This window comes from Stegostoma tigrinum, chromosome 6 (genome assembly GCF_030684315.1).
Source record: "Stegostoma tigrinum isolate sSteTig4 chromosome 6, sSteTig4.hap1, whole genome shotgun sequence".
NCBI lineage: Eukaryota > Metazoa > Chordata > Chondrichthyes > Orectolobiformes > Stegostomatidae > Stegostoma > Stegostoma tigrinum.
This window is the reverse complement of record NC_081359.1, coordinates 95,410,549-95,422,865: the sequence shown is the minus strand read 5'-3', so window position 1 is coordinate 95,422,865 and position 12,317 is coordinate 95,410,549. Positions and strand designations below refer to the sequence as shown.

The window sequence follows — 12,317 nt, the reverse complement described above, 5'->3', positions numbered from 1 at the left end:
GTGATGTCATTTCCTGCATTGGTGATGTCATTTCCTGTTCTTTTTCTCAGAGGATGGTAGATTGGCTCCAAATCAATGTGTTTGTTGACGGAGTTCCGGTTGGAATGCCATGCTTCTAGGAATTCTCATGCATATCTCTGTTTGGCTTGTCCTAGGATGGATGTGTTGTCCCAATCAAAGTGGTGTCCTTCCTCATCTGTATGTAAAGATACTAGTGATAGTGGGTCATGTCTTTTTGTGGCTAGTTGATGTTCATGTATCCTGGTGGTTAGCTTTCTGCCTGTTTGCCCTAGTGTTGGCATGCAGCGCAGGTCTAGGGAATAGGCCAGGCCTGCGCCACATACAACAGTATCGAAAGCACCTGACAACCAGGTTCTTACTCGCGATGGAGAGGGACCGGAGCGTCCACCTGCCCAGCCAACCGGGTCAGGTCTGTCCTGGAGTCAGTGATTCACCCTGACCAAACCTGTGCCGTGCCGGGCAGGAAGATCGCTGAGAGCCTCGCACTCATCAGGGATACGATCGCCTACGTACAGGACAGGCGGATGGACACCTGCCTCGTCAGCCTGGACCAGGAGAAGGCCTTCGACAGGGTCTCTCATGCTTACATGAGGGACGTCCTCTCCAAATTGGGGTTCGGGGAGGGCATCCGCAATTGGATCCGGCTGCTCTACGCCAACATTGTTAGCGCAGTCTCGATCAACGGGTGGGAATCAGACAGTTTTCCTGTTAGATCTGGAGTCAGGCAGGGCTGCCTGCTCTCTCCTGCCTTGTTCGTGTGCAGTGTGGAGCCCTTTGCCGCATCCATCAGGAAGGACGTGAGCCTGAAGGGCGTGACTATCCCAGGCAGCGGAGGCCTTCAGGTCAAGACCTCCCTGTACATGGACGATGTCGCCGTCTTCTGCACCGATCGTCGGTCGGTGAGTAGACTATTGGACATCTGCGGCCAGTCTGAACTGGCCTCTGGTGCCAAAGTCAATAGGGGTAAGAGCGAGGTCATGTTCTTCAGGAACTGGGACAACCGCTCCTTCATCCCCTTCACCGTCAGGACAGACTACCTGAAGGTGCTGGGTGTTTGGTTTGGTGGAGCTGGGGCGTGCACTAAGACTTGGGAGGAGCATATCACCAAATTGAAGCAGAAGCTGGGCAGGTGGACGCTCCGGTCCCTCTCCATCGCGGGTAAGAATCTGGTTGTCAGGTGCAAGGGGCTTTCGATACTGTTATATGTGGCGCAGGCCTGGCCTATTCCCTGGACCTGTGCCGCTGCGGTCACCCGGGCCACCTTCCACTTCATTTGGAGGTCGAGGATGGACCGGGTCCGCAGGGACACCATGTACAAAGACCTGGAAAATGGGGGAAAGGGCGTACCAAACGCCACCCTCGCCCTGATGGCTACCTTTGTGTGCGGCTGCATCAAGCTGCGTGTAGATCCTCAGTATGCAAACACCAAGTGTCACTACTTACTGAGGTTCTACCTGTCCCCGGTGTTGCGAAGGATGGGCCTGGCCTCGTTGCCGCGGAACGCTCCGAGTAGTTGGTCCGTTCCATACCACCTGTCCTTCGTGGAGAAATTTTTGAAAGGAAACACCTTTGACCACAAGGCCGTCAGGCAGTGGTCAGCACGTAGTATCCTCGGGACCCTTCGGGAAAAGGAGAGGGTGGATCCCGTCGTGTGGTTCCCCACGCAGACTGCCAAAGTAGTTTGGCAGAATGCCTCATTGCCAGAACTTTCAAACAAGCACAAGGATATTGCTTGGCTGGCGGTGAGAGGGGCTCTGCCAGTGAGATCCTTTATGCATGCCCGGAATCTCTGCGCCACTGCACACTGCCCTCGAGGTGGCTGCGGGGGGAACGAGACTGTCGATCACCTCCTTCTGGAGTGTGCCTATGCACAGTGGGTCTGGAGGGGGATGCAGTGGTATTTGTCGAGGTTCGTCCTGAGCAGCTCCGTGACGCGGGACTCCGTGCTCTACGGGCTGTTTCCCGGGACGCACACCGAGACCAACATCAACTGCGCCTGGAGGACCATCAATGCGGCGAAAGACGCTCTTTGGTCTGTCCGCAACTTGTTGGTCTGCCAGCTGAAAGAACTGACCCCGACTGAGTGTTGCAGACTGGCGCACTCCAAGGTCCAGAACTACGTGCTGAGGGAAGCACTAAAGCTTGGGGCAGCCGCCGCCAGGGCGCGGTGGGGAAAGACCACGGTATGAAACCCCTCGTCCAGAATAGGAAAAAGGCCCCTATCTGGTAACTGGGCCCAGCTGGCGCCTTCCCCAACTGGTCAGGGGGCCAACGGGGACTGTGCGGGGTGACGACTGTCGGGGTGTTTTCTTTGCTTTGTTTTTTTTTGTTTTTCCTTCTTTGTTTTTTTCCTTCAGTTGGTGTATGCACCCCCTGGGTAACCCGGAGCGGCTTGCATGACTGGGTAGGTGTGTAAATATGTTTTATTTTTTGTACATCTAACGAATAAAGTATATTTTTTCAAATAAAAAAAAGTGACAAAACGTCTGAAAACTAACCTTCCAGCTCAGCGAGCAAACTCACGTCCAGAAACTCAACCTGAGCTACAAGTCTTCTCAAAACTCGCTAAGATAAATATATATCCTGTTCACCAATGACATTCAGCGAAGAAAACCTGCTGCCCTTACCTGGACTTGCCTCAATGTGACACACAAACGTAGTTTGATCTTAACTGCCTTTTGAAATGGCCTAACAAACCACGCTGGTCAAGGGAAATTCGGGATGGGCCACAGGTATAAATGATTTATGAAAACTTGCACTGTCCTGCCGTTGTGTTTGCCTGAGTGGAAACAGGCATTAGCATCCCATGAATATTGTTCAAGGGTATGAAACACACTGAAGAAAACAAGAGACGATATTCGGAATTACTACACAGTGGCTGGTATCCTGTCACCAAGTCATCCTTTGTATACATGTGCGCTATATGTGAGCTCTGATCAACCAGCTCACAGCCAATCCCTAGACTGAGGAGACCAGCTGAATCTCCTGTTTATACATATCAGCCAGGCCCCAGTAAATAACACCAATAGTCAATGAGAGACCCACTTGGCACTGGTTCCAATCACTACAATATCTAACAATATTAAATTCTAGTTCATGATAGAGATTTATGTTCCTTCAATGCTGCACAACCTCTCAAAGCCCCTGAAAGGGATTAATTGTAATGGGTTGTCTCATTCCAACAGGCATTAAGTAATTTCTTGAGATTTCTAAACATTTAATATTTAAATTCTTTCCTGACTTCTCCTTTCTGCTACTTTGAGAATCCTCACAGTGTAGGAAAAGGCGTTTTGGCCCAACAAGTCTACACCAATCCCCAGAATATCACGTCAGACCCATCCCCCTATAATCTACATATCCCTGAACACTTTGGGCAATTTAGCATGGCCAATCCACCTAGCCTTCACATCTTTGGATTATAGAACATAGAACATAGAACAGTACAGCACAGAACAGGCCCTTCAGCCCACGATGTTGTGCCCACCATTAATCCCCATGTATGCACCCTCAAATTTCTATGACCATATGCATGTCCAGCAGTCTCTTAAATGTCCCTAATGACCTTGCTTCCACAACTGCTGCTGGCAACGCATTCCATGCTCTCACAACTCTCTGTGTAAAGAACCCGCCTCTGACATCCCCTCTACACTTTCCTCCAACCAGCTTAAAACTATGACCCCTCGTGTTAGCCATTTCTGCCCTGGGAAATAGTCTCTGGCTATCAACTCTATCTATGCCTCTCATTATCTTGTATACCTCAATTAGATCCCCTCTCCTCCTCCTTTTCTCCAATGAAAAAAGTCCGAGCTCAGTCAACCTCTCTTCATAAGATAAGCCCTCCAGTCCAGGCAGCATCCTGGTAAACCTCCTCTGAACCCTCTCCAAAGCATCCACATCTTTCCTATAATAGGGCGACCAGAACTGGACGCAGTATTCCAAGTATGGTCTAACCAAAGTTTTATAGAGCTGCAACAAGGTCTCACGACTCTTAAACTCAATCCCCCTGTTAATGAAAGCCAAAACACCATATGCTTTCTTAACAACCCTGTCCACTTGGGTGGCCATTTTAAGGGATCTATGTATCTATACACCAAGATCCCTCTGTTCCTCCACACTGCCAAGAATCCTATCCTTAATCCTGTACTCAGCTTTCAATTTCGACCTTCCAGAATGCATCACCTCGCATTTATCCAGGTTGAACTCCATCTGCCACCTCTCAGCCCATCTCTGCATCCTGTCAATGTCCCGCTGCAGCCTACAACAGCCCTCTATACTGTCAACGACACCTCCGACCTTTGTGTCGTCTGCAAACTTGCTGACCCATCCTTCAATCCCCTCATCCCCTCATTATGGGAGGAAACTGGAGCACCCAGAGGAAACCCATGCAGACAGGGGGAGATAGTCAAACTTCACACAGACAGTCGCCTGAGGGTGGAATCGAACCTGGGTCCCTGGCTCTGTGAGGCTGCAGTGCTAACCACTGAGCCACCATGCTACCCAGTGGTTAGCATTTATCTTGTTCTCTTGCTCCAGTCTTTTCCCTCTTATCTCTTTATTTCTCCTTTCATTTCTAATGTGACTTTAATGCCCACTCTCTTCCTTGTGCATCAATTGTTTCTTCCTTAACACTAAATCTCAGTTCCAGAGGCAGCCAGTTGCTGATTGTGAAAATCTTTTGCCCTCTATGCCAGGACCTGGGACAGAAATCAGCACCTGGGACAGAAATCACTGGTTCTGATGTTGCTGTTGGCCTGGAGTCGCTGCTCCCAACCCTGGCACAGTGACCGCACCTCAGAGCTGAGCACTGTAACCCTTCCCCATCCATGTCCCAGCCGCAGCATGAGAACAGCCGCCCCAGCCCCAGCCCAAGGCCGAGTCCAAACACAGTGAGCCCATTTGTGTGGTGAGACCCGCTTACTGGCCCCTGATATACCTCCTTGCCTAGGCCCCAGCTCACCCTGCTCACACTTCAGCAGTTTGCTTGGTAAATATTTTCTAGGCTGACCAGTAAGGATAAACAAAATCTCACAAGTGAAACATTCCACAAGACTCCCATTCCGACAAACTCTGGGCCATTGATTAAATATTAACCCTTAGTTACTAGCAATGTCAAAAAAAAACCTCCTGTCTCCTGAGGATGGCTTTATTATGTTTGTTTTCAGCTGACTCATCAGAATCCTCAAGTTACTATTAGGATTAATGCGATTAAAGTACTCAGACATCAGGATGTGCATTTAACAGAGAGGTTTAAAGACAGGGGAATGTTTAATCCAATGGATAGCACACCTGATGCCTACCCACCTACCTCATCTCCCTGCTACAATTATATCAGTGTTGGGGGCAAGGGAACTAGAATTAGAATTAGCCTTATTGTCACATGTATTGATACGAGTACAGTGAAAATTTACAAATAGCCACTTAAAGCACCATCTTAGGTACCAAGTTACGTGGGTATGGAACCTTAACTACAAATTCTTAGGGGAAGATAAAATAGAATAATAAGGCAATAAAATGTCCAGCAATAAATTAGAAAAATAGAGAAATAAGAGTTTAGAATAAGAGTCCTTCCAATCCAGACCGTGCTGGGCTTCATCTTGAGGCCAGGAGTGCTGGGAGTCGAGAGCACGCTGAGGCCGGGAGTTCGAGTCCACGCTGGGACTGGCAGTTCTAATCCACGCTGAGGCCGGGAGTTCAAGTCCACGCTGAGGCCGGCAGTTCTAATCCACGCTGAGGCCGGGAGTACGAGTCCACGCTGAGGCCGGGAGTACGAGTCCACGCTGAGGCCGGGAGTACGAGTCCACGCTGAGGCCGGGAGTACGAGTCCACGCTGAGGCCGGGAGTACGAGTCCACGCTGAGGCCCGGAGTTCGAGTCCACGCTGAGGCCCGGAGTTCGAGTCCACGCTGAGGCTGGGAGTTCGAGTCCACGCTGAGGCTGGGAGTTCGAGTCCACGCTGAGGCTGGGAGTACAAGTCCACGCTGAGGCCGGGAGTACGAGTCCACGCTGAGCCCGGGAGTTCGAGTCCACACTGAGGCGAGGCATCCGTGCTGGCTTTCACCCCAGACATCATTGATGCCGCCCAAGGACAGGAGGTGAAAAGAATATGTAATGGTGGTACCTGTCTTCCTACTGCCAGTGGATCAATTGAGACTCTGTATGAGCAACTGATTCACACTAAGTTTTTCATCCCACTGCCACTTGGAATTGAACTGACTGCCAGATGGGATCACTCCAAGTAATCAACATGACAGCTTTCTGGCTGCAAGCCCACCTCTACCCTCACAATATGCTACACCACCGATGTTCCTCTCCATTCCCTGATCTTCCATTCCTCCAATAGTCAAAAGGATTCAGCGCAGTGCACCTTCTCATTGCCTTGCTGCAGTACCAGCTGCAGCCACTACTCCTGGTGGCGCTATCAGTGCCAGAGAGCTACTGGGCCCTCGTCTTTTAGTTGCTAATCAGCCTGTAAGTGGTTGCCAGGTAGCTGTCCTTCCCCATGTTAGGCTCTCCCACTGGAGATTTAGATGCAAGTGTGGAGATTCTACTTCCCCATTAAATTCAGCCCCAGGAACAAGCACAGAAGTTGTGGAGAAGCTCAGCAGGTCTGGTAGCATCTGTGAAGAAAAATCAGAGTTAAATTTTCGGGTCTGGTGACCCTTCCTCAGGAACAAGCTCCTTTCTGCGATTGTCGTCCAAAGTAAACTTTAACAGTTTCACAAGTTTAGCCAGCGAGTTGCTGAAGCATACAGTTCAACAAGTTTTCTGCAGAGTGTACTGGGCTGGGCTATTAACAATTCATTACCCTCAGGTTATGGAGATGAATACTGGTTGTGGGATCACGCCTGACTTTTAGCTAGTGACTCGAGCTGTAAGTTCAAGGCCAGTAGGCTAACATTGTTCAGGTTCCATCACTAATTGGGACATGAGGGAGTCCTCAGCATCGTTCACTGTTAATGAGCAAAGTCCACTTGAAAGAAGCCGATTCTAGCAAGGAATCAATGCCTTAAGGCAATAAAAAGGAGATGGGGGAGGAAAGTTACCAAGAGGATATAAACCTGCTAAACCAATCAGCAAAGCACGGTTTTATGTGGAAAAGAAACAAACATTTTAAAAAGGTGGATTTTTCCTCCGAGCTAGAAATTGAGTTGGTGCTAAAGCTGTGCCTGGACAGCATTCTGCCACTGTAGGCCAATTAACCAGATGCTGCTAGACCACCATCCAATTTAGAAGGATGCAGGGAGCTACTTGAGGATCGATGCAAAGCTTAGCTTGCAATGATTGACAAGTTAAATTTGAGGTCAAAATTGTGTCCTCGTCAGTTAACACCTCCAAAACATCTGACAAAGCAATCGCATGCAAGGGCTTATGAAAGATGTAATCTTGTTTATAATTTTCACAAACTAAAACGTAGCTGTCAGATTACCAGAGAGGTTGTGTTGTAGTTGGTTTGTACTGGCTTGGATGCATAAGGGAAAGCCTAAAAGAGTGACATTATGGAATTGTTGCCATGCAGAAGGAGGCAATTTAGGCCATCGTGTCTTGTTCTGGTATATGCACAATTTTTATTGAGATGCTTTCTCAATAATATGAGAAGGAAATTTCTTTAAAGTTGAGCAAATCTGTGCAGTCCCAATACGGTAAATTGTGCCTTGTTCCCTAAAATGAATGTAGCTCATGTTGACTAAACCCTCAACGAATGTACCAAGACAGGAAAGAAAGATTTTCGCTGGGATTAAAATGAAGTAAAGGATGGATTAGCCTGGACTATTCTAAGGGATCTCATAACACCAGTTTCAGAGGGCTCTACAATGGATGCTAGGGATCTTTGAAGAACTCAGGGATTGGTGGGTGGTTGCAAGGAAGGGTCTAGGCCTGAAACGTCAGCTTTTGTGCTCCTGAGATGCTGCTGGGCCTGCGGTGTTCATCCAGCCTCACATTTTATTATCTCAGATAAATAATGTATTTGTTATTATCTAGTATTTACGGCCCCCAATTTTGATTTTTCCACAAATCAAACCATTTTAGCTGTGTATAGCATTTTGAATGAGTTCAAATTCAGCCCATTATCTCCACACCTACCTGGTCTAACCCATTCATTCTACTTAACAATTATATCAGATCACCATTATATCTTTCCTGTTCTGAGAAAAATACCCCAACCTGTTCCATCTTTGCTGATAGCTGTCATCTTTCGGCATGAGTGCTTACGTTTTTGTGCATCCTTCAGTGGCTTTCCGTGTCCTTTTAGAGTTCTGTTCAGACTTATGTTAAATATTTAAGGCATCAGACAGTTGCAGACTCTGTTCCATTGCCAGAAAAGTTTCAGATCCTTCTGAGATGCCACAGCCATCATGTACTTTACACTGCAGTTGACCCATGGGCAGTCCATTTAAACCCATGCAGTTAAGCTGAAAACTCCTTCTCACTTGTCCGAGGATGGCATGCTTATCGCTTGACATAATGTAAATCCAACTGTTTTGAGGTAGAGGTCCACATTACATGCCTTATCCAAGATAAATCCTTATCTGAGGGCACTTCAAATGGCTGTTGGGTTATTGGAAGCTTTCACCTTTCCGGTGATAAAGAGGAGAACAGGATGTTTTGGTTGGTGCCACACCTAATCTATAAATATTCAACTCTTTGCCTGATGATACTAACCAGCAGAGTCATCCAATCCCCAGTGCTCACATCTTTCAACTGGACATCCTACCCCCTCCAAAAAAAACACAAGGCGTAATTAAGAGATGAGTCAGCTTAGGGGGTATGGAAAATGTGGCTCAAATGACTAATGCTGGCTTTGCTTTGGCTTCCAGATGGTTACACAACAGATGACATCCAGTTTTACTGGAGAGGTGGGAACGACGCTGTGACTGGAGTACATAAGATTGAATTACCACAGTTTTCGATCGTGGAGTACAGGCTGGTGTCCCGCAATGTTGTGTTTGCTACAGGTAAGCCTTGCTTTATTACAATAATATCTACTAACTTTCAGAGCTCTTGTGTTTTTTCTCCTGGAAATTTAGTGTGAGGAACAAGAGGGTTAAAATTATGTGTCTTTATTGCAGCATCTTTAACAATGGGTCAAAATAAGGCAGCCTTTTTTTATTGGTATGGGTTTCCCTCTGACCAATTTTCCTCTCTCTATTCTATTTGGCTGATGTTTGACACCCAAGATATACAAGAAAAAAAAATGCTTAATATAGGCTACCGCTTCATCAAAGGTTACAGATGATTCAGTTTCTGGTTTATGTTTCCAAATTAAACTGCAATATTAATACTCAAAAGGAGCAGATGAAGGCCATTTGGCCCCTTAAACCCCCTTTGCCATTCAATGAGATCACAGCTGATCCTCTACCTTATCACCAACTTCACTCACTTTCCCTTTACCCCGTAACTTCTTGAATATTTAGAAGTCCACCAAGTTCTGTCTTGAATGTACATGAAGCATGATCCTCCATGGTTCCCTGTGAAATAAATTAGCAAAGATTCACCATCTTCCCCATCTCGATCTTGAACATTCCACCTCCTATTCTGCAATGGTTTCGTTTGGTTCTTGATCTCCTCTGCCAGCCACAGGAAACATCACCATTCCTGCATCTAAGAGGTAAGCCCCTGTAAGAATTTTGCATGTTTTAATGAGATCACCTCTCCTCCGAAACTTGAGCGAATGTAGGCCCATTCCCCCAACCTCTTCTCATAGGACAATCTTGCCATCTCAGGAATTGAGGAACAATATTCCTTCTTATAATGCAGAGTCGCTAGTAAAGCCAACCATTCATTACCCATCTTCTGTTAAGCCTTGAGAAGGCTCTCTTGGGCCCTCCTTTAAATGACTCATGATAATGACAAAGGATGTTCACATGTGTTAGTTTCAGAAATAGAGAGAAAAGAAATAAGTTAAAATGTTCAGCATTACAGTCTTCTTAGCATGAAAATAGAAAAATAACAAAACTGAGCAATGTGCCTCCAGGTGCTCCAAGAGGGCTTGCTCTCCCCAGCACTGGATTAAGACCAGTCCGAGCACATCAGGGTTTACCATCACTCTGATGGCTTCGGACCCAAATGCCACCTCATTGCTGATCACCGCTGCTGCTACCATCCTTGACCACCACTTGCCACTGCCGCCATCTGGGCACATGCTTGGTCCCAGCCACTGCCAGGCTGTGTCGCAGTTATTGCCTCCATGGCTTCATGTCTTGAGCCGATGCTTTTTTGTTCCAGGCTGTTTGGCCTCGCACCTGGTTCACTCCCAGATGTCTTTCCCTGACTGTCAGCTTTGATTATGGATCATCCTTGAGCTCAACACCACTAATCCAGCCCTGCCTCCATAACCTTTGATTCCGTTAGCCACAAGAGCTATATCTACCTCACTCCTGAAAACTCAGAATGTTTTGGCCTCAGCAACTTTCCACGGCAGTGAATTCCACAGGCTCATTCACTCTCTGTGTGAGAAAATCTTTTTCTACTCAGCGCTGAAAGTTTTATCCCCTATCCTTAAACTATGAACCCTTGATTCTGGGCTTCCCTGATGTGAAAAAACTCAATGAATGACTATGATTATTTCACAGCCGTGCAATCTACTAAATCAGGTGATTTTAACTAATAGCAGGCTTCAGTTGGAATCTTGCTCAGTTGTGGTAGTGTGTGATCAGCCTCCTTTTAACACTGCTGCTCATTAAAATGACACTGGTCGTTTAATGAGAGTTCCTGTTCCTCTTGGAGTTGTAAAGGAGACACAAGGGAGAAAAGAAGAATTTTTGAAAGAAAGGTCTAGGCCCGAAACGTCAGCTTTCCTGCTCCTCTGATGCTGTTTGGCCTGCTGTGTTCATCCAGCTCTACACCTTGTTATCTCAGATTCTCCAGCATCTGCAATTCCTACTATCTCTGTCATTGTAGGAGCCCTCCACTGCAAATGGAAAGAAAGATCCTGTCAGCTCCTGGTGGGAACATTTAGTACCTGCCCAAAACATTGACAGCAGCTCAATTCTGTTGCCTCCCCTGAATTCTCTATTTGTGATAATCTTACATTTAAACTCCAGATTTTGGTCTTCCCATCAGAGAAAAAAAATTACCTCTCTATGTCTGCCTAATCACAATCTTGTTTTTATTTTAAAACTCTCTGTAAAGCCACCCCTCAGTTTTCATATTCCTAGAGATAAAAGCCCTAGCCTATTCAGAATCCCCTGACGGGTTTTCATGATCCCAGCTGACAATAAGATTGGATGAGGCAGATCCCTGAATGAAACTTGGCTTGATAGGTCATGAGTTGCTTTTTGTTTACCTTCTTACTGAACAATCACTGAACATGTTCACAAAAAGTTGCCAATGTACATTTAACAAAAGAACAGAAACATTTATTACCCACAAGAAAAGTAATAAATTACACCACCTTGGACAAGATCTGTTCAAATCTATATGATCTCAAGCATCAGAAAGAAGGACTAACCCCCTTTTTCCCCGAGACTTGACCTTAGACACACAAACTTCAGCTTAACTATATGCTAAAGCTTCTCATTCAGTTGGCACAGCTGTAACTGGTTTCCTTTCAGAAGATTTCTCTGCATTCACATAATGCTTCTTTGTTAATGTCTCTCTTTCAGACCATTAAAAACCTGCTAACTCATCTCACTTATTATTTAACATGGGTTCAAATAGTTGATTGGTAGTATGGAACTTAACTGTTGCTGACAAAAGTCACCATACATGGAAGCTTTATCATTTTATACTCACTGGGAAAATTTGTAAGAATACCAATTTAAGCAGACTAGTTGCCAAGTAGAACCTGATTGGTAGATACATTTCTATGGAGAATGTACCAGCTAACAATGACTGGCAATTGACTACTAGGTTTTGTTAAAATTTTGAACCAGGCAGGTTGACTCTGATTGGTCAAGGCATTGCCCTGAGAAATGAACCAGCAAATGGTTGCCACCTATTTTGGTGAGTTGAAACAGGTATAGTGCATGTTCAATCCAGTTCTATGTGCAAGTGATTATCCATCTGATCTGAGTCAAATTACAAAATCAAAGCTGCAGCAACCTACCTTGTGAAGTACTTATTAATTAAAGGGCTGTTTTGTACATTTTATCAGTTTTTTGTTTTCATGTCTCACCAATATCCACTCACATATCATCACATCTTAGCTATTTTACATTGTGAGAGTGAGTTGACTCCTTTGTATTGTATCTGAATTTGAGAAGCTGGAGAGAGGATGATCTGAAATTTAATCAAGTGATCGTTGGTACTTAAGGAGTTTCTTATTAATGGATTTGCTCCAAGGCTCTCATTTACTCA

General features: G+C 46.1%; 1 protein-coding gene across 2 annotated transcripts in view; it reads left to right on the top strand.

Annotated features, from left to right (window-relative positions):
- gabrb3 (gamma-aminobutyric acid type A receptor subunit beta3) overlaps window positions 1–12,317 on the top strand; it is a 511,154-nt gene that overhangs the window by 434,910 nt on the left and 63,927 nt on the right. For both annotated transcript variants that reach the window (XM_059646784.1, XM_048533130.2), the window contains one exon: window positions 8,837–8,974. In XM_059646784.1, the coding sequence (XP_059502767.1) occupies window positions 8,837–8,974 (138 nt within the window). The remainder of the gene's footprint in view (window positions 1–8,836; window positions 8,975–12,317) is intronic.